Genomic DNA, 21147 nt, shown 5'->3' on the forward strand with positions numbered 1-21147 from the left:
AAAGGTGTCTTTTTAGGTGCCATGCAAGTCTGACATTCCTTCTAGAGCAAACCTTCATTAGCATATGCAGCCGGTACTACATTGTTTGAGGCAGGTTCATGATATTATCTCTTGCAAAGGTTCACAGAAGACTGAACTGTGACAAAAGTCATACAGATTTTTTGGCAAGAGTAAAAACAATGATACATACAAACATATGAAATACATACATGCACCTATTGATGAGGAGCACACCATGCTGCACAAAGCCTGCACAAAGACTACAATGTAAAGCCTGCACAGAGACTTGTGTCTTAAAGCAGGTGCAGCAGAGCAGAACAAGGTGGGGAAGTGCAATTGCACTTCAGACTCAAACATAATCTGTACTCTTCTCTGCAGAATTTCTTTCTATGCAGGTGAAAGGGTTGTTTCAGCATCATAAGGTGGTCAAGCGTTGAAGCTCCTTGCAACACCAAGCTCCACCTCACTAGCACAACTGTGAATTGTGGCTCCCCCAGAATTCAGAGTGCAGAGCAGGCAGTTGGAGGGAGCCCTCGTGGTTTCATCAGCTGGGGCTGGGAGGGAACGAGGGCTCCTGTGTTCACTCGGGCCCTGGAGACTGCAGGGGAAACCTCTGGAGTGCTGTACCATGCCTCCAGAGCTATCCTGCCTGGATCCTACTGATTATGCCTCTGTGCTGCACAGAAATGGCTTTTTCCAGATCTGTTTGTTTCTACATCTGTGCATGGAAAATACAGCAACAGGAAACTCAAATCTGACATATACCAACTGGTAGGTGAGGTGGTAAATTATCTTCCTTATATATTAGTTTTATACCTCATTTAGCTTGAAATAGAGTCACCAGAAACAACTAGAAATTCTCCCTGGCAGCATACACCCATCAGGAATTGGGTGGAGAAGACAGCCAGATGTCTAGTATGAATAGCATAAGAATACAGCAGACAGAATACAAAGAATACAGAAAAAAATGCCCCACAGAGAAGTTGATTTCCCAAGTAAAAATTATGAAAAGTTTTTGAGCAGCAAGCATTTGGGGTAATCTGTTAATAATATTATGAAAAGCTAAAGTAAAGGGAAAAAAACCCCAAAGAGAAAATAATTCAAAATACAAATTTCTGCTTAAAAAATGACCATGCTGAGGAGCATGGCAATCTCCTGTGTAAGAACCAGTTGTCCTATGCAGAGGTTTGGGGGCTTTGAAGATGCATTTGTTGTACACCAGTTGCCAGTGACAACAGGATGTACTTTGGGGTGGAATAGTGCATGCTACACTTTATTCACAGGAATAATAAAAAAAAGCTTAGTGGGTGGACACAAATAGCGTGCACAAAGAAACACGCATATTGCGTTATTTATTTAATATAATTTAAATGTTAATACTTTGCACATAGAACACAAATCCAGTGGGAAAATATACATCATGTATCTAATATATGCAAACCTTTTGGGCATTGTTTTAGGTGACTGACTTCCACAATGCAATTCCTATTTGCTTTATTAGCAATAGTGGGCTGCAAAATGGCACATATTAGCACTCACTTATTCACAGGGAATTCATGCTTGGAGAGGTGCAAGTCAAATTCTGTAATTCTGTTTGCTTAGAACAGGGAGAGCTGACAAAACCTTTAGCACAGTAAATTGTAAGGTTTTAAAAGCTCTGCTGCTGTATCCTGTGAATGGTGTTCAAAGACATTTACAACTCTAATGGGAAAGGGATAACGGAAGATGCATTACAACAAGCCAGAGTCATCGATCAAATGATTCTTTAGGGTATCTTACACATAGATCACCTCAGTAGCAAACACTTTTGTTTTAAAATACTTCAGAGTGCCATGTATTATCTGAAAAATTACCTGAGTAATGCTGAACCAGCTGCTGAAGAGTTTCAAATTGTGCCCGAGTTGTAATATAATATCCACCATTGTCAAGTTTACGAATCTTATAATGTTTGACATGATCTCCTTTCATATCATCCCAGTCTCGAATAGACAGGGAATAGGCACCTGTTCCAAGCAAAGGAGAAATAAAAAACTGTAACTAGCTTTTAGTCACAAAGATTTTGGTTTTCTGGTCTGTTGTTACAAAGTGAAAGAGAAATTGCTTCCAAAAAGATCACTGTATCCTGAAAAAGAACAAATTAATCTAACACAATGAGATAAGTGTCAGAGAAATCCTGGGACACATGTCAACATATATCTTTCACAACGTTCTAGACAGATACTGGGACTTCTGTGTAAATGAAAACTGACATTTTAACATTTACTGGTCCAGGCTGGTAAATCTACTTTTCCTAATCTAAGTGTCAGGTTACACTGCAAATACTGCACTTCATGTAAATGCAAGTGGGTGGTAAATATCAAGATTTTCACAGGAAGCTCTGGAGATAATGACTTTGTATGTGGGTAGTGTTGTTACCTGGATGGATCCCAAACTTCTTTAGAAACAACCAAATAAGCACACTTCGTACACCAAAGTCTTTGGAAGGTAATACTACACCAAGACCGAGCACCAACACATCTGCAAGAACCTCATGTTTAACTCCCCAAATCCATGTGAGGCTTTGGAGCTTACTAGCTGGATTCAGATGCCCTAGCACAGGGATTAAGTGCCATGTGAGATGCCTCAGGACACGCTGCTTGGCAGTTTTCCCACAGGCTGTCACACTTTTCCAGCCATGTGGATGCCCTGCAGGCATTTGAAGTGGCTCTGGGTGCTCACAGCCAGGTAAAGGAACCTCAGCTGATGGGCTGGATTTAGTTTTAGGTGCAGTGGTGGCAGTCTGCAGGTGGGCTGGGGGCTTGGTTTATATGCCCATACATGAGCCTCTGGTGCTATGAGGGTGGCTGAATCCCAGCTCAGTTTCCAAGAGCTGGGGCACGCGGTGTCTGCAGTCACGGGCAGAGCCTCGGCTTCTTGCTGACTGCAAAAACAGCTCTGCCACCTACGTGGGGACCTGCACGTTCAGGTGTCTTACCCTGGAGGACAGTCCTGTTTTACATCCAGTGACACATGTGTTGGTTCTCTACAGTGTCAAAAGCAAAGCCACTTTTCTACAGCATAATGCAGCATCTGAACAAAAACACGGCCCATTTCAAAGGCAGCAAAGAAAACAAGTCCTCGCTCATGGCTCAGACAAATATTGTGTTTAATCAAGGGAATTTAGGCATTAAAAGGAGAACAGGAAACTGCCAGCTGCAGAGAGCTCAGGAAGGTCCTCCTTCTGGAGCCTCTGCTGCTTTCACTGGTAACTATGTCAGCTAAGGGCAGAAAAGGAAAATCACCAGCAAATAGTTCTGTATGCCATGAAAGGTGGTCCCAGTGTAAGGTGTCTTTCTTGGATGTATCCTCAGGAAAAAGCCTCCTTGACCACATTAACCAACAACAGGTTACACTGGTGGCAGGCTCATCCCTGAGATGCAGTGAGCAAAATATCACCACCCTGACTCCAAGGACTTCTCAAATTCCCTATTGTTTGTCCCCTATATAGAAGGAAAAGAGCCAGCACTTAAAACAGATGATTCTGGTTTACTTGAATGGGAGGTACCCTTAAAGAAATGTCAGGGGTTGTTTTATGTCTTTTTTATTTCTTTTTTTTTAAATTTTATTTTACTTTTATGTATTTATTTTGGTGGGGTTGGAGCTAGATGATCTTTAAGGTCCCTTCCAACTCCAGCCTTGCTGGGATTCTTAGGATTCTATGATTTCTAAGTGTAGAAAAATACTGTTTGTCTAGGACAGTTTTCTGAAGAGGTTCTCCCCTTGAGTCACTACATTTCTCTCAACTAGGAGTTCAAAGGTTTTTGGTGATTTGCAAGCACATCTTGTGCATGCTGTGTGCCACCATTCTGGGCAGTCAGCCTCCTTTCAGAATTTTCCAGGCAGTCTTCTCCACCTCCGCATTTTTGAGTTTTGATCCACTGGCAGCAGCTGTATTTTCTTTAGTCACGCTCCCTGCATATCTGGTCACTATTTTAGATTCTTTAGGAAAATGTAAACAATCTGTGGCTCCAGGTCTGCAATCAGAGCTGTGTGGGTGGCCCTCTGTGGACCCCCACTGACCTCAGATCAAGTTGCAGGACTGGAGCTTTAGTTCAAACCTGGACATAAACAAGAACCAAGATGTATTTCATTATTAATTTATTTAGGCTGTCGGTTATCTATATTATTCATTATTATCTGATGATAAATTAAAATACAAGAGACATAAATAATAACAGTTTGGGATAGAAATACGACATTACAATATATCTTACTAATGATTTTTTTTAAAAAAAAGCCACACAACTAAAACCAGACAGTCTTGAAAGGTGGAGATTGAAACCAGGTGAAGGATTATACAGACAAGAGCTGATGAAGTACCCGGGTAGTCAGGCATGGAAAAAATGAAAAGCCAGCTCCATGTGATTTATTTTGAAAGTAAGGCAACCATGATCAAGGGAGGTTAAATTCATGCTGAAATCATCCATGATGATACTTCTAACATGATCCTGATTAATTTTATTATTGTTATTATTTAAAGCAGAAGGGACAATTCTAGGTCATAAAACAATTCCTGCCTTGGGCCCACAATGAGTAGTTGGGGTAGGGCATTTTGAGAAGACTTATGGCAGAACACAGCATTTGAGCCCACCCTATTGATTTTTTTTCTCTCTTGAATAACAAGCTTTCTGTTTTCTTCTAACAACATACTCAAACACCACAAGGATGAGAAGGGAAATAGGCATTTTTTTACAAAATAAACCATGCATGTTTGTTTTTTCCTATAGCTTTGATGCAAACTCTGCTTGAAGATGTAGAGAGCCTTGAGTTCAAATGCAGAGAAATTAAACTTGCTGCTCTAAGTCCACCCATGATGAATTACTACATTTTCCCAATGCTTTTGTGAAATTAGAAAAACCCCTGACTTAGCTAAGTAAACAGTGCTGCAAAACATATCCCCTATCACTGTATAAAAACTGGGGAAACCAGGCTAAACTGATAATGTAGTTTAGAGAAACAGTGTTGTGTTTGTTTTTAGGATCCATGGCTGCATATATGAGTTTTCAAACTTGGCACAGAGTGGGATGAAGTCCTGCTCCTCACACACATCAGAGCAACTGTTGGTGAAAAAAAACAGGTGGAGGCTATTTGCAGAAAAAGAGCAAGTTAGAGCCTGTCTTGCTCCTGGTGAGAGTGCCTCACTGCTATGGGAAGCATGATGAAGCTGTGGGCGACAAGAAATTGTCTGCCTGGAACAACAGCAAGTCTATTCAGATTTTACATCAAAAACAGTCTTCGGAGTTATAGGCAGCAAAGGAAGAATCCAGTGACTTCAGCAGGGAATAATGCAAAACTTACAATTTTAGATGATTGAATGCAGCATCTGAAGATAGGTCAAGGAGAGAGTAGTGCAAGTACTGCTTCTCTTCTTTAAACTCCTTCACTAACCATGACATTTTGGATGCCAAGCCTAGCTGGTAGTGTGCTCTGATCAAAGCACTGACAAATCGGTGCTTTAATTATGTGAAACATCATTAGACTACAGAACTTGTATGGAATTAATTCTAGTGACTTATGCCTCCCACAGCTTTTGTTTTGGATTGTTGGTTAATTGAGAAATGGCCAGGTTTGTTTTTACTTAGTTGCAGGTTTTCTGCTCAATAGCTGTATGAATTAGAAAGATCTTTTCATACATGTGAAGCTTTTGAAGAAGATGTTGACAGGCCTTGTGAGCAAAATGTAAAAGCAAAAATAGCACCCGCCAAGAAAACTGGAACTCCTCCAATATTTTTACAGGGAAGGAGGAAAATACACCCTTCCACTTGACTTCAACGGAATGGATACAGTTGAACACTTTATGAATATATTAATTAGAAGTATATTCAAGTCTTTTTCCTGTTAATGTGTGAATTTAAAACTGCTGCATAATTTTTTTTCTCCTTTTTTTTGTTCTCTCCAAGGATCCAGTATTTCAATACCATGTGGCTTGCACTGCAGATACCATGGGTTGAGCATGAGCTGTACTTCAGTTGTTCTCTACTTTGAACACTCACCCTAAGACCTAGGATATCCAGACATCCAATTGCCTAGCACAAATACATGCAAAATGATACTTATCTCTACCTTCATACCACTGAAAACAGTATTTCACACACTCAGCACGATTTTTCCCATATTATCTTCTCATTCATAGTCAGAATACCTTTCCCCAGCCTACCTTTGGTAGTTTCGCTTTCCCGGATCAAGAAGGTACCTCTGGGGTTTCCAAATGACAGCAGCTGCCTCTCGGCATCTTTTCGGCCCAGCTTGCCGAAGTACCACCTTAGGGAAACACCAGACATAGTAAGACAATGTCAGCTAGTTAGCATTACTAACTAGTGTCACAAAGCCCAGCCAAGGAGAGGATTCTGTGTGGAAACTGTGGTTACTCAGATACAGTCGGCCATTTTAGTCACAGTGTGTGTCTTTTATCATGCTGGAAAGCCAAGGTGACAAACCACGTAGCAGATGTTCCTTAGGTTGGGCACTAGCTCTTTGCATTAAGGCCATGATCAGTAGGTGCTGAGAATGCTTGGTGTCCTCTGACAAAGGCCAGACTTGGACAAACAGAGACCCAGATGTGGTGGCTGGAAGGTATACACAAGGAAAAGGGCAGAAAACTGTCGCTGCCCAAGAGCAGTATTTGTACAGATGTGGCTATAAATATCTGATTCACACCATGATTTACTAGTACTCAATATTTTTGTTGCAGCACAGCTATGAAATCTCAGTAGAAGGACGAGATTCAACCACTTTACTTGTGGTTCTATATGAGGTTTTCAGAGTTACAGCCTTTTTTCTTTTCTGCAGCAACTTTTTTGTGTTGTTTCACAATCAGCCAAGGACAACCTGAAGTACAGACTCCAGCAGTACCTGCTCAGCTCTATAAGCACCTCCACTCTATCTTTTATATTGGCAATAACATGAATACACACATCACTCCTTTTCTTTGCATAGATGGGTCCTCATTAGGCAGCCTTGTGTATGCATTGTGGGCATCCTACCTACCCAAGGTTTGTATTTGTTGATACAACGTGCCCTCTTTAATGAACAATTTGCACACTAATTGACTCAAAATATTTTTACAACTTGGTTCAGGAAAAGCAAGGGCACCTTTTGGTTAAAGCTTGAAATTAGCTGACAATTGAGAAAAGGAAGCAGGCCTGTGTTCCTTTAGGTTTTCTTCCTTTGTTTTGACATTGAAAAAGCACTGAGCTCGTGCTTCTTTTGTTACTAATTACCTAATTATTTATCAGTGCTGTTAAGAACTGAAATAAATATAACATAAGTCATTTGAAAAATCGCTGCAATCAATCAAAACCAACTCCTCACACCTCCTTCTAATACAGCACTAATGGGTCTTTAGAAAAAAAAAAAAAAAAGAAAACATACTCCTCTGCTTGGATGGAATCGACTGGAGCCACATAATTACTGGGAATGTAACCAGTTTCGCCTGTTGTCAAGGAACGGGCCTCCCACCAGTCTCCTTCCCTGTGGAAACAGAGGTGAGGAGAAGTGAGAGCAAGACACAGCTGTAAAGACAATGATCTGACTTCGTTAAAAACTCTCAAAATCGCCCGTAAGAAGCCACTTATCACCTCTTTATCACCGGCGTTGTTTGCATCTAAACCCAAATAATATATATATTTCTTTACATCTAGAATTATTGCAGCAGTGATTAGTAGTGCAGCCTTTCAGATGCAGCATCATGGCACGAAGAGGCAGAACAACCCAGTGTAATCAGGTTTGGTGAGGGCTGAATTTGGACTAGAATATTGCAAACTGTCTCCATAGCAATTATTCTAATACAGACCCTTGAAAGAGCTTATAGGAAAATTGCCAAAATGAATGCTGCGTTCTGGTTTTGGCTGGGATAGAGATAATTTTCCTCAAAGTAGCTGGTATGGGACTGAGTTTAGGATTTGTGCTGGAAACCGTGTTGATAACACGGGGATGTTTTCATTACTGCCGAGCAGCATTCCCACAGTGTCAAGGCCCTTTCAGCCTCTCCCCTGAGCACAGAGGGGGTGGGGGAGTGCCCGGGTCTGTGTGAGGGGACACAGCTGGGACAGCTGACCACACGGGTATTCCATAACATACGGCATCCTGCTCGGCACGTAAAGATGGGGAAGAAGAAGGAAAAGGGGGGAATGTTTGGAGTGATGGTGTTTACCCTCCCGAGTCATGGTAAGGCATGAGGGAAGCCTGCTTTTCTGGGGACGGCTGAACACCTGCCTGCCCATGGGAAGCCATGAATTAATTCCTTGTTTTCCTTGGCTTCTGTGCGTTGCTTTTGCTTTACCTATTAAATCTGCCTTTATCTCAACCCATGAGTTTTCTCACTTTTACCCTTCTGATTCTCTCCCTGATCCCACCACAGGAGAAGTGAATGAGTGGCTGTGTGGGGCTGAGTTGTTCTCCGAGGTTAAACCACAACACAATGTCACATTCACAGCTAATTTTAAACTTCTATGATCATAATTAATCTGAAACCCAAAGCGATCAAAAAGCCATCTATCAACATGGCATTTTAGATGGCCCTTAAGGATCACACTTCATTGTCTAGATTCCCTCTGCTGGCCACCTGGAGGAGGTAGCACAGGATTAGATTGCGTTTTCAAATACTTAGAAAAAGCTCCTCTTCTGCAACATTTAAATGTGAAGAAGTTCATGCAGGACCATCTTAAGGCAGCATTCTGTAGGCTTGGCATGAATTTTTGTCTTACACTGGTGTACACACTGGGACATGGTACTGCCTTTCAGGCAATGCACATTGCGGCAGGATGTGCAGCTTTAAGAGAAGTTTATTTCTCAGCTTTTTGCAGGATGCAATGGTTTGGAATTTAGCAATTTCGATTTAATTATCAGCACTAGATTCATCAGTGTTTAACTCCTACCACTGCTAATAAGCCTTCCCTTTTCTATTTCTGGACTGCTTAGAAACTCTTTCACAGCTCTCTCTGTAAACCAGAGACTTGTTCACTAAATAAAATACTATTATCAAATGTGACTGGAGAATTCAGCCTCTTCTGGAAGCAAAGAGTTACAGAAAAACACACTGTCTAAGCTATCACTGGAAGGAGAGGTTGTGTCAAGGTGAATTCTTTAAATTTTCAACTTCACTTTATTTAACAGTTTAAAGGAGCACGAACTCTATGGAAAACAACTAGAAAACAGCTGTGATTAGTCAAAAAGAAGATGCTTCCAATTTCACAGTTCAAGAAACATGAAGTGCAAATAGCTTTTGCAGAGGCTGGAAGTTGACTATTTTAATACACCCTGTGTGCATTAGTATGTCAGAAAAATGGCCCTTTTTGTTTGTGTCTCTAGTATTGCCAGCTGAAGTGCTAACCCTTCCCCCATGTGCTGCTGTACAATATTTCTGAGGCATTATGCCACACTGAGCTTCATAAATTGTACCTTTCCATCTCTTCTCCTTACTGTGCAGAGAGTCCACTAGATGGAGGTATTTTGTCATATCTAGGGAGGAAAAATGCAGTCCCGTAGATGATCACAACATCAGGAACGACCCCCTCTGCTTTGACAGAGAAGCTTAAATCTCTCAAACCACTGCCAGAAAGAAGGAGTAATATAGGCTTTTTTTCACAGCCCTTAATTTTAGGCCTGCAGCTGAGGTAGGAGGCAGCTAGTCAATGCGTCCAGACAGAGTGTGGTGGTGGGGATGCTGGGGATGGCCCAGTGTTTGGAAGCCCCGAAGTCAGGCTCTGCTCTGAGCCACTCTGCAGGTACCTCTTTCACCCAGACTGCCTCTAGTAAAATTTCTGGGTTCAAATGTTGCGCTGAATGTTTACTCCAAAGTACAAACCAAATTTCATTTGTTGAGAGCTATAGCAAAATCCAAATCCCAACCCCTCCAAAAATTCCAGACGAACTACCTTCTTGCTCATATACGCTTTCTATTTGCAAGCAGCATTGGCAGGTGCTTAAAAAATGGGCTTATTTCATATAATTCCTGATGTAAGTGATGAGAGGAAGCATTCTTACAGAAAAGCAGCTTTCTGGAGATTCCCAGTCTGGCTGTCACTACTCTAGGGGTGTGGTTAAGTCCTTGCTTATAAGCAAATAGACCTAACTACGATGGGAACTGAGCTTCTATTATCCTACAGGAAAATCAGTGAATGTTTGGTCTTTTTTCCTTTCTTATAAACCCTTCTTCCAGGCAGTAATTAAATTACCTGCATCAAAATGCATGTACTGCAGCCACTGACATGAAGGGCTGTCTCACCAACTCCAAGGATGATTGCTCTGTAAGTCCTGGTGAGTACCTCCAGATTTCACCAACTGGCACATGCAAGTTATTTATAATGTGTGGAAATTCTTGTTTCAAGTTATGGCATAGTTTGTGCAAGGTTAGGAAAGGCAATGTGAACAAAAGTGGATAGTAGGTTTAAAAAGGGTTCGTTTCCAACTGTTAATTTAGAAGCAGAAAGGTTTTAAACTGCTGCTCCCTCTACAAGTCGTAACTGAAGTTTCTGTGCTTTCATCTACATCAAAGCTCTTTAGCTTCATGCAATATTCCACAGAATTACCTGACTTTTTTTTAAACTTCAATGCACATAGAGCCAATTCCAAACCTGCAGTTGCTATATTAAAATTAACAGGAGTTGCACCAGGGGTGGATTTGCCTCATTGTCACATATTATAAGAAAAAAAGAGAAAACCAATATCACAAAGCCTTTAGAATGTGACATACTTGGTTGTTAACTCATTTTTAGCTCTACATAATAGCAGTAGTGAACATAACACAGAGCCTGCCACTTTATGCTCTTAGCCAAGAATTACAAGATGTTCAGATATAGGTCAGTAGCACAGTGAGTTTTAGAAGTTATTTTTAAATCACTAAGGGATTTCTTTTTCTATGGGCAGTTGATAAAATTAAATTTAAGTTGATGATTTCCAGGATGGAAATGTAGTTTTTATGTCAGATAAAACAGAACTTCCTTGCATATTCTGACTGCATCACCTGCCTTTAAAAGGACAAAAATGCTTTTAAACTTGGCATGTGAGTCTGGATAATGACTCTTCTGTGAATCAGTTTTTAGCTCATTTCTGTGTAGGGATACTTGCAGCAGATTGGAAAAAGTGTTAGTACATGCCATGCTCTGTAGCTACTGAGAAAGTACAGTGCTGGTAGTTTCAGTTCTGAGCGTGGGGTTACTGTAAAATGTAAGCAGTAAATCACACAATCTAACACTTTTTTTAAAGTAAAGCTGCATGTGGTTGAAGTTTTTTTTCCCCAACAATACAGCACTTTGCAAAAGTGCACTAAATGCAAGGATGAGTAAGTAAGCATAGAATAAATCCCCTCCATACTTGAACATCCAACATCAGATTTCACTAATAACACAAGCAAACATTTTTGTAAACATTATAAGCTTGAAACTATTAAAAAGTAGATTACCAAGCCTAAAACTTACGAGCTGTTAAGTATCTGGAATTTTTCTCCTTTGTGAAAACTCAAGTCATCTTCCGTTCTGGCTTCATAGTCGTAAAGCGCCACAAAAAGAGTTACTCCTAAAGAAAAAGACAGGTGAGTTATCCTCCATCACAAAAGACAGGAGGGAAAGGAACCTCAAGAGTTGATGTGGCTAAGCCACAGGTAAACTACTCCCGTTGCTGAGGAGCAAACCAAACTGAACCCTCCAACTTTTTGAATGATTCTCCTCTCTCTGGTCTTATGCAGCCAGTGGGCACTCCACCTCCTTCACTCTGTGCAGTCACAGGGTCCCAAGCAAGCAAAGAGGGTTGAAGAGAGAGTTTAGACATAGACAAGTATTTAACTACTTGAGGTGGCTCAGCCCACACCTTACATTCCCTGGTAGAGGGATGAGGCAGTTAGCCAAATTTGGCATGTATGCATAATTTCTCAGCCCCAAGTGAACCTTTAAATTAACAAAGGTAGGGATGAAAACCCAACTCCACCCGACTTCAATTCTTCACACTATTTCATGAAATAACTCTTCCTAAAAGCAACATGCTCGGACAGTCAGGCAGGCCGTGCTGTAGATGCATGATTGACACTACAAGCACTAAAATAAGACTTTCAATCTCACCTGTTCCTCCTCTTGTACGCAGCGTCCCTGTATGAGAAGAGGAGTTGACTCCACCAAACACAGTCAGTCCTTGGCCTCCTGTGGCATGGAAGTTGTTGTAGTTTGGGATTGAAGTCACACCAAAGCTAGGATAGTGCTGCGGAGTAGGATCTGTCCCATAGCGGTAGCCTGAGCTTTGAGTTAAACTGCCATCCCTCTCGTCAGTCAGTTTTGTTGCTTCTTTATCCTTACATTGCACACAGCCCATTATCTAAAATCCTAGGAGAGGAAGGAAAGGATAGGTGCTCATATGTTGATGCTCACCAGATCTCCTCCAAATGCATGAATGATGAGGCACAAATTAAGTTCACTGTTCAAGAGTTAAGTACTTTGGAAAAAAAACTGCAGTGGTTTGAATATAAACAGCAGCATGTTGGAAAAAAGCTCACACAAAATCTTCCCCTCAGGAATCTTCCATGGAGGCCTGAGGAAAGGGGTCCTGCCTGCTCTTAGGGTAGTGGCAGATCTTTGTCCAGCCCTGACATAGAAGGACAAAGAGGATGAAACCCATCTTTCTCACCCGTTGCCAGAAGGATGCAACTGGCAGGCGAAGGACTCGGCCAAAAAAGTGCAGCTGGAGGTGTTCAAGACTGCCCTCAGAACACAGAATGAGGCACTTAGCTTGTGGTTCATATTTGACCTTGCCAACTACACAGGTGTGGACTTCACTTAAAGACAAAACCCTTCTTCCATTGCTGGAGCTCTGCATGGCAGGCAGAAAAGCAGCCACAGTGAGCCAAAAATTATTACATCAAGAAAGTAGAAGGGAGCTATCAGAGGGCACAACTGAAAAAAAAATAAATGGGAAGCTCCTTTTCATGCAGTACCAAATTGAAGGCTAAAACCACTGGTAACAGAAGGTGGGGCTGGCAAAGGTACACATGTTAAGAAACTAGAGAAAGTGCCAGAAGAATTAACACATCAAATGCAGAGCAACTCCAAGTACAGATTCTGTACAGAGTGAAACTGAAAGGGTTTCAAAAATTACAGCTTCAAAAAGGTTGCTCCAAGTTTTTGTAATTCTTGTAACCTCTTGTTCAGCACCCTCATGGGGCACTACCAGGGCCTGAGTTAATCTCTCTCTTTATTTCAGGTGCCTTCCTCTCTCTGTGTGGAGGGAGACAGAGGGTGATTCACCACATCTCAGAAGCAGTCCTGCAAGGTTAGTCCTGTTTCCTGGTGTTGCCTTTCATCTGCTAGCTCTAACTTTCTCTAATCCATGTGGTGGTGTTACTGAACTCTTTCCTATTGGTCCAAATTGAACCTAGACACAAAACCTGAGTTTCTGGAGTTGGGTGTGTTGAACCTATGGAGTCAGATACTTGTCTGGATGAATCCTTGATCTGAACCAGTAAAGTGACTCTTAGATGCAACCTGGCACGCAAACTACATACTCTGAACAGTGGGGTTGGAAGAGAAGTGGCAAAAAAAAAAAAATCTTAAAAAATTACTTACTAGACATACTTTCTCTCAGAATATATAAATAGACAGGGAGAAAACGCAGAGAATGGAAAAAAACATAGTTAAGTACATTTCTTTTCACATTTCAGACAATATCTGTCACTTTGGGTAAATAAAAAGTCTGTGCTTTTTTAAATTTCCTAATTTTTCTGTAGCTGCCAAGCTGGCTATTTTCTATGCCTCACCCCAACATCAACACAGGAAATTGGTTTTGACAAACTCATGGGATTCAGAAAAAGAATGTTTCACCAGTGCTAATGGTTGAAAAATTATGCAGCAGCTCCCTGCTTTACTGTGACAGTCCACAGTCTGGATACCTGCTTCCCACATCTAACCTGCCTAATTAAAAAGAAAAACATTTCTGTTGAAGGGTATTTTCAACAATTTGCAGATACTTCCAGTTATTCTACAAGTCTGTTCAGAGAAAGAAGCACCATTTTGTTTGCCCAGTGTGACAGCCATCCACAAGAAGGACCAGAAGGAGGATGGGAACAGGCCTGTCAGTCTGACCAGGAAGGTTATGGAACAGATCATCTTGAGTGCAATCACAAGGCACACACAGGACTACCAAGGGATCAGACCCAGACTGGGTTTAGGACTGGAGACGACCCTCAGTCCCATGGTCTAGCTGACAAGGTGGTGATCAAAGGTTGGGTGCTATGATCTCAGAAGTCTCTTCCAACCTAAATGATTCTGTTATGCTGTAATTTTATTTTTATTTATTTCCTGTAGTTGTATTGCTTGCAGTTAGCACAGGTCTACCCTCTCTTTCTTTTATCCTGACTTAAAACTGCCCTTTTTGCATCTCTTTATTCATTTCAAGATACCACATCCACTCAGCAGGGTTCTCTCACAAAATGCTCTTTTCAGGAGAATAGAAAAATGGACTCCTGACTCTTCACTTGCTGCATGGGTGACATGAGCTGGGATCCCTCAAGAAACTATAGCAACAACTGGTTGAGGGGAAGGAGTTTGCAGCCTGGAGACTGCAAAACACACTGCTGCTGTTAGTGCTGCAGTAGCCATGCTGACCTCCCTCCTCTTCTCGCCCTGGAAGCTGGGTTGGAGCTGGAGGTGCAGAGTATTGTGCTCCCCAGGACCAGCAGTGACACCAGGTGAGCCCACAGGGACCATGAGAGGTGCAGAGGTGCCCTGGCCAGCTTCATATCAGCTGTGAAAAACTGCCCATGGAATCATGGCTACTGCTTTTACCATTTCAACAGCAGGATGGTCTGGCTCTGGGGACTCTTTGTTTGGAGATGTCCCTCAGAACTGAGGTTTGGCTCCTCTCGGAACCAAGGAGTCCTATGAGCACTGCCAGGGAGTGAAGCAGGACCATGTGGAAGACAAGAGCCCTGTAGGGTGATGCCTCATCTCCCTGCTCTCAGAGCCCAGAAGGCTTTGGGTGGGAGGGATGAGTCTGGGACTCACTACTTGGACCCTGCTACACCTCTGTGAAAGGGTGGCTGTGATGTGCAGAGAGTAAAACATGGGCAAAGAGCAATGCTGCATGGGAAACACCACGAGAGAAATCCCAGCTCAGCAGGAAGGAAGGAGAGGTGCTGACCACCTGAGCAGGGAAGAAAAAGTAAGCCATTAAATCAGTCTGCTTAAAAGCTGCAACATGGGCTTATTCACCTCAAAGCAACTAAGTGATACACAGGATTTACTGTTTAAAAAAGTATTTCACAGCCTTTTTGTTGGCTTGCAGACTTACATCCCTGTGAAACTCTATCACCTCCTCCCTTTCTACTCCCAGCTGTTTCTCCTCTTATTTTTCCCATGTGCTTTCATGAAAAAAGTAGAGAAGAAAATTAAAGAAAAAAAAATTAGGAAAATAGGAAACATGAAATCTGGGAGACCAGTAGGAGGGAAAGTGGTTTTCTTGTTGCTCATTCACAAACATTCAGCTGAGCGGGGAAAAAAAAATCCCACTGAAATCTGGGAATATTTCACGTATAAATTTACAGCTGCTGACAAGACAACACTACATATTTCATTTACACATTGATAAGGAGAAAGTTGAAATGACAAATCAGCTGCAAAAAGAAAAATTGTTTAAAGTATTTATTCTGGAAAAAGTGAATAAACAAGGGGATGGTATACATATGTACTGGTAGTTTAAAAAAATAGTTTGGGATTTTATTACTAGAAATTATATGTATAGAGAAGCAGTGAATTATAAATGTCTTGATTTTTGTTTGGTTTTTGCTTGCCTTGTCCTTTCTCTGGCAACGGCAGCACACAGGGAAGGAGCATTTGATGCAAAGTGAACGACTGACAAAACGGGCTTTTTCTTTCACTTGTCCCCTCCCACTGTCACAGTGTCTAGACAATCCAAGTAAAAAGACTGCTTGATTGCAGCCTCTTGTAAAATGTGACAGAGGGTGTCACATGCACACATCTTTTCAAGCCAAGTCCCTGAAAGTTGTTGGTTCTTGGCTCAAAGAAACAGCATCATGGGGAGCTGGCTAAATGTGAGATAATACATGTATGCATGTACATGCCTGAAGTGATTCCAGCTTACTCAGGGTTTCATAGACAGTAAATATCACCTCCATTCAGAACTGGCCTTTGTGTCAATGAATGGAATCCAAAAACTAATCTCCTTCCGTATCACAGAGCAGGATTTTAATATCCAAAAGTTTCATTTCCCTGCATGTCAGCATTTGGAGCTGTGGAAGGCTGGAATTATTCAACCAGCTCTGAGATCACCAAACAAAATCTGGAATTGTTTTACACTAAACTCTCTAGAGATGAGCACACAACGTTGCTCATCCAACATGCTGTGCATCTTACAGTAAGGGAACAAGTTTTTAATCCATTTCCACTAGGAAAGGCAGCATTTCTCAGATGTGTGAGTTATGGGTCACACAGCATTATCATAGTCTGACACTGGTAATGTTAGAAGGTATGTAACTGGCCTAATTAAAATGAATTTTTCTAATGCAAGCAAGTTGAATTTGTTTATTTTGAAGTTGTGTTTTTATGGGCAATGTAAAATGTGTTTTCATGAAAACATAAAACCATGAAATATTTTCATGGGTTTTGAGACTTCTTTAGAGACAAATGAAAATAACCATTACGTTATCTGTCTCCTTTCTTGTCCTCATTACATTTCTTGGACTCCAACATTTACATTCCAAGCAATCTAACACGTGTATAACCAGAAGAGTAGTTTCCACCCACATTGTGGAAACATTAGTTGACAAAGATATAAAATTCATTATATCATTATTAATCATTTATATAGTCATAGTACCTTAATCACTTTCAAGTAGGATACAGATGAAGGCTAAGGAAATGTATTAACATTATTATTATTACTGTAAATCATCCTCCTTTGGTTTTCTTTTTGTTCTTGATACAAAATGGAAGCAAAAACTGAAACACCCAACAAAGTCAGACATCCACTCCATTAACAAAAATAAAAGCCATCCTCTGCTAGCTAATCAAAGCCTAGGAAAAGTCCAAGAGTAGCAGGAAAATTCCTTTTTTTATACTTCTATTTTAAAAGTAAAAGCTGCAACATGTGATATCTGAAAAGCAAAAAGTACTGATTAACCTTTGCTTCTGCAGTTGTAAGCATATGGATGGGGGGAAGAATGGTGTAAACTCACTCCTTCTAAGCATCAGAAGTTTTCTCATAAGCTTTTGCAACTCACAGCTGAAAGTCTGAATTATGGTACATCTTCAGGACCTTCTTTTTTTAGAGCCGTAAGAGAAAATAGGTTCTAAGGGTGTTTGAGAGAGAGGTACTGGGAGATGCAGGGAAAAACCTGTCTACTCTGCACCCTTCGATCCGTGCTGTGGTCTCTGTCCTCCAACCCCACACACACAAAAGGGAACTGGCACAGGAAAGGGCTCCAGCCTGCTGAAGAGATGGAATACAGGTTCAGACCCAGCAGGGTGCATTCTCTTTCCTCCTGGATTTTTCTGGAATGAAATCTGGTGGCCTATTTTTAAGGTAACTTCTCTCAGTAAAAAACATGAAAGGGATAGGCTGGATAACTGGCAACTGCCTTTTTCTGATCAAGTCTTACAAATCTTGTCTGGAAAGCATCAGCAGGGAAGCTGAGTTAAGAAATAGTTACGTTAAAAGGAAATCAGAAGCACAAAATCCTTTGGCTTTTATTCAGTCTCTGTGGTGAACAGGCATGAATCAAACTAAGGGTTGCATCCAGCATGGCTGTGAAAAATGAAATCTCTAAGGGCCATCTTCTTGGTGCTTTATGTTTTGCTGAAAGCACCACAGAACTATCAGTCTGTGACATCAAATAAACCAAATTTTATGAGCTACCGTAGGATTTAATATTCAAAATGCCACATTCTGAGTTACCGTGAAGATTCAAGGAGGACAGAAAAGGCTTTCCAAGAATAAGAACTCCAAGAATTTTTAAAAGAGACTTTAAAAATCACTGTGAAATGCCTCCCACAGGCTGTATAGCGGGAATAATCAACACAGAAATCTACCCCAAAGTTGAAATGTCTTACTTTCCATGCCCTACTAGCAGCTCCCTAGAGAGAAACTGATGGATTACATATTTTGAAACACAACTCTGAGACATATTAAACTCCCTAGTTTTCAGAAAAGTCTCACTCGCCCACTTTGACCATTACAAAGTTGTCAGGAAGGCATTCCAAGTTGGGCATCCAATAGGTGCTTTAAACCAGTCTTATCTAGGTCAGTAATTCTCATTGCTGTCTGCTTGCTGACCTCTCTTTGACTCACATCTATGCTGATGGGAGCGTTTTAGATTTCCAGAATTAATACTGTGTCAGTTTCAAGCCAACTCAAACGAAACAGATGGAATAAAACAGCACCATTAATTGCATTATTTTTGTTTTTATCTATTAACTCTGGGACACTTTAGAGGACTGACTACATTCCATCTTAGCCAGTGATTCCACAATTTTTAGGTCAGAGAGATACAACAAATACTTTAAAATTCAAACTCCTGGGTGTTATTAATTATTTCCTAGGCTTGTGGGTTGCAGGCTATTTTATATACATATAATTTTTATCATAAGGTCCGATCTAGAAAGAATATAATTTTACTGCATTGTGATAGATCTGGTTCAGCCTTGAACAAAGCTGGAGATTTGTGTAGAATTCTTGCATATCTACATGTGCACCACACTTGTCATTCTGCACTAAAATTGTACATCAGAGACAACACAGTACTACCACTGGATGTCCTCTGACTGTTAAACATATGCAGAAAATCTCACGTACATAAAGTCATATTCCTGAACAAAATGCCAGAAACACCAGGGCAAAACTTCAAGTATGTTTCAAACCAACACTCAAAAATTCCTGGGCTGCATAATTTGATTTTTAAGGGAGACCTTTAATGCTTCACTCCCAGATTCTGCTTCAGTGGGCTGAGCAGAAAAAGCCCCAGCAGTTCAACTGCTCATCTGCAGCAGTCAAAAATCAGGCTGCTGCCCAGTGTCCATGGACATCCATGGCTGGAAGAGCAGTCTTAGCTGAGATCCTGCTGCCATACTGCCCTGGTTCAAAGCCAATGCCTTTTACAGTGCTGGAGTGCTCTTACTATTGTTTCTTGTCAGCTTACAGTTGCCTTGGAAGTCCTCTACAATGGTGGCAGAAGGGGCTCAGGAAAGGGAGCAGTTCCAGCTGCTGTGAGAAGAGCAGACCCTGGAAGGGGCTTTGAAGTGCCATATACTGCCCTGCTGTTCCTCCCTGTTACCGAGTTACAGTCCTGGAAACAACAGCTTCCTGACACTACAGGCAAGGTTTAACGTGTGCCTGCAAAGCGTGGCCCTGTGTTTGTCTTCCCTCTTTTCTCCTTTGGGACCAGAACTAAAAGGCATTATGAAAGTTATGTAAAATGAAGGTTTGGGCTTCACCTTGCTCATTTAATTTCAACCAGCCTGGGGTCAGGACCAGGGAAGAGGAGGTGCATGTTGAAGGATTTCACTGAACTACAACCAGAGCTTTGGCTTCTGCCAGAGGCTGTGAGCACAGCTGGGGCAGGGCGAGTGGCCACTCAGGGCCAGGAAGGGAAGAGCGATGAATGTCTTGGTCCCTCTCTGGCAAGAGATTTACTACAACCCAGACAATCTGTTTACTATCCATATAGCTACACGATCTATTTGTTACAAGTTAGAGAGGAAAAAGGAGGTCAGTGCTCCAGCTGGGCAGGAGGAACAATAACCACGTTCTTTGAGGGGCAGTGGTGGTGGTGGGAGTGGCTGGTAGCTGTCTGGTGGGGACATCACCTGGCAAGGCCACAGGAAGCTGCATTACCACAATGCTGTTTGAGCAGCCGTAATCAAAAGCTCCCCAGTGCAAGAAGAGAAGATAAACCCTCCAAACTGCCCATGAAAGGACACATCTCCACCCTTTTAGTTTTGTGCAGCTTCTTTGCCAGCCAAGTCTGTGAATGTCGGGGCCTCATCTTTTTCAAAAAAACAGTGAATTCTCTTCCACTCCCTGTGATACATCCCTTTCAGCAAAACCAAACCAGAACAAAACACAAGAAGCAATTAAAGGCTCATGCTGCCATCTCTTAAAGTTACAGTAACTGAGTTATACCTCACACTGTCTCAGGGCTTTCATTACTTTGAAAAAAAGATGCCCTAGAAAAATGCAGTAGTTCTGAGAAACAGTTGTTCTGTGGCATTTTTTCATTTCCCACCAACCTCCAAATTTCTCTTGTAATCTAAAAGAAAGAGTCTTATGTGTAACTAACTTCAGAAGAAAGGCCTGCAGGTTTTACACTCAGGAACTGAAGAGCAAGTCAGACTCAAAACTGCACATAGGAATTTTTTTAATGCTTAAAATGTGTTAAAAGAATCTTTGAAATGAAGAACTAATGGCAGCAGCTACATACAGTAAACACACTGCTTACTCTATAGTTAACCCTCACAAAGGATAGATCTATCCCTGCTTCTGAGAGAACACCATGTAAATTCAACAGCTCGATTTCAAGCTGCATTCCTCCTTCATCAGGCTGCTCTATTCATGAGCACAGAGAAACGGGTGGATGGTTTGCATAAGCACTTTGAGCTAATGCACCTAAATTTTAAAGTGCCTTTTAAGTGTGTAAATTAGAAAACCTATAGCAAGAGAACAACTGCTGCAAATGCGGAATAATTTCGTCTTGGAAAGAGAAGAAGTAAAACAGTCTCTCCACTGATTTCCTCTTTCTTTTCTCCCATTAGGAGAACAGAAAGATGATTGCAGATTGATTCACACTGTTCTGATTTTTTTCTTTCAATTCTTATTTTTAGATTCCACCCAGGATTAATGGGTGTTCATCTGACCCGCAGTATGGGAGCGGCACAGAGAAGAGTGCCAAATGTGAATCAGGATGGGCAGGGAAGGAAGAGGGGAAAGGGGAAGGACACAGTAAAGAAGCTCTGCCTGTTTGCCACTGTGGACTATGGAAGAGGCATAAAAAAGGATTTTCTCTCAAAAAAACCCCTCACTGCTCCTCCCCATCCCCCTTTGCCCATGCAGGAATAAAACTAACCCCTTCTCTGCCTTGTCTGATTTCTGTTTTGTGACTGAAGAACATGGAGGATG

General features: G+C 41.5%; 1 protein-coding gene across 7 annotated transcripts in view; it reads right to left on the reverse strand.

Annotated features, from left to right (window-relative positions):
* Nucleotides 1-21147, reverse strand: part of FYN (FYN proto-oncogene, Src family tyrosine kinase) — a 138343-nt gene that overhangs the window by 29009 nt on the left and 88187 nt on the right. For all 7 annotated transcript variants that reach the window (XM_058835462.1, XM_058835468.1, XM_058835467.1 and 4 more), the window contains 5 exons: nt 12093-12350; nt 11457-11553; nt 7411-7509; nt 6197-6300; nt 1854-2003 (listed from right to left, as the gene is read on the reverse strand). In XM_058835462.1, coding sequence (XP_058691445.1) covers nt 1854-2003; nt 6197-6300; nt 7411-7509; nt 11457-11553; nt 12093-12339 — 697 coding nt within the window. In that variant the 5' untranslated portion in view covers nt 12340-12350. The remainder of the gene's footprint in view (nt 1-1853; nt 2004-6196; nt 6301-7410; nt 7510-11456; nt 11554-12092; nt 12351-21147) is intronic.

The sequence above is a fragment of the Poecile atricapillus genome, chromosome 3, assembly GCF_030490865.1.
Source record: "Poecile atricapillus isolate bPoeAtr1 chromosome 3, bPoeAtr1.hap1, whole genome shotgun sequence".
Lineage (NCBI taxonomy): Eukaryota > Metazoa > Chordata > Aves > Passeriformes > Paridae > Poecile > Poecile atricapillus.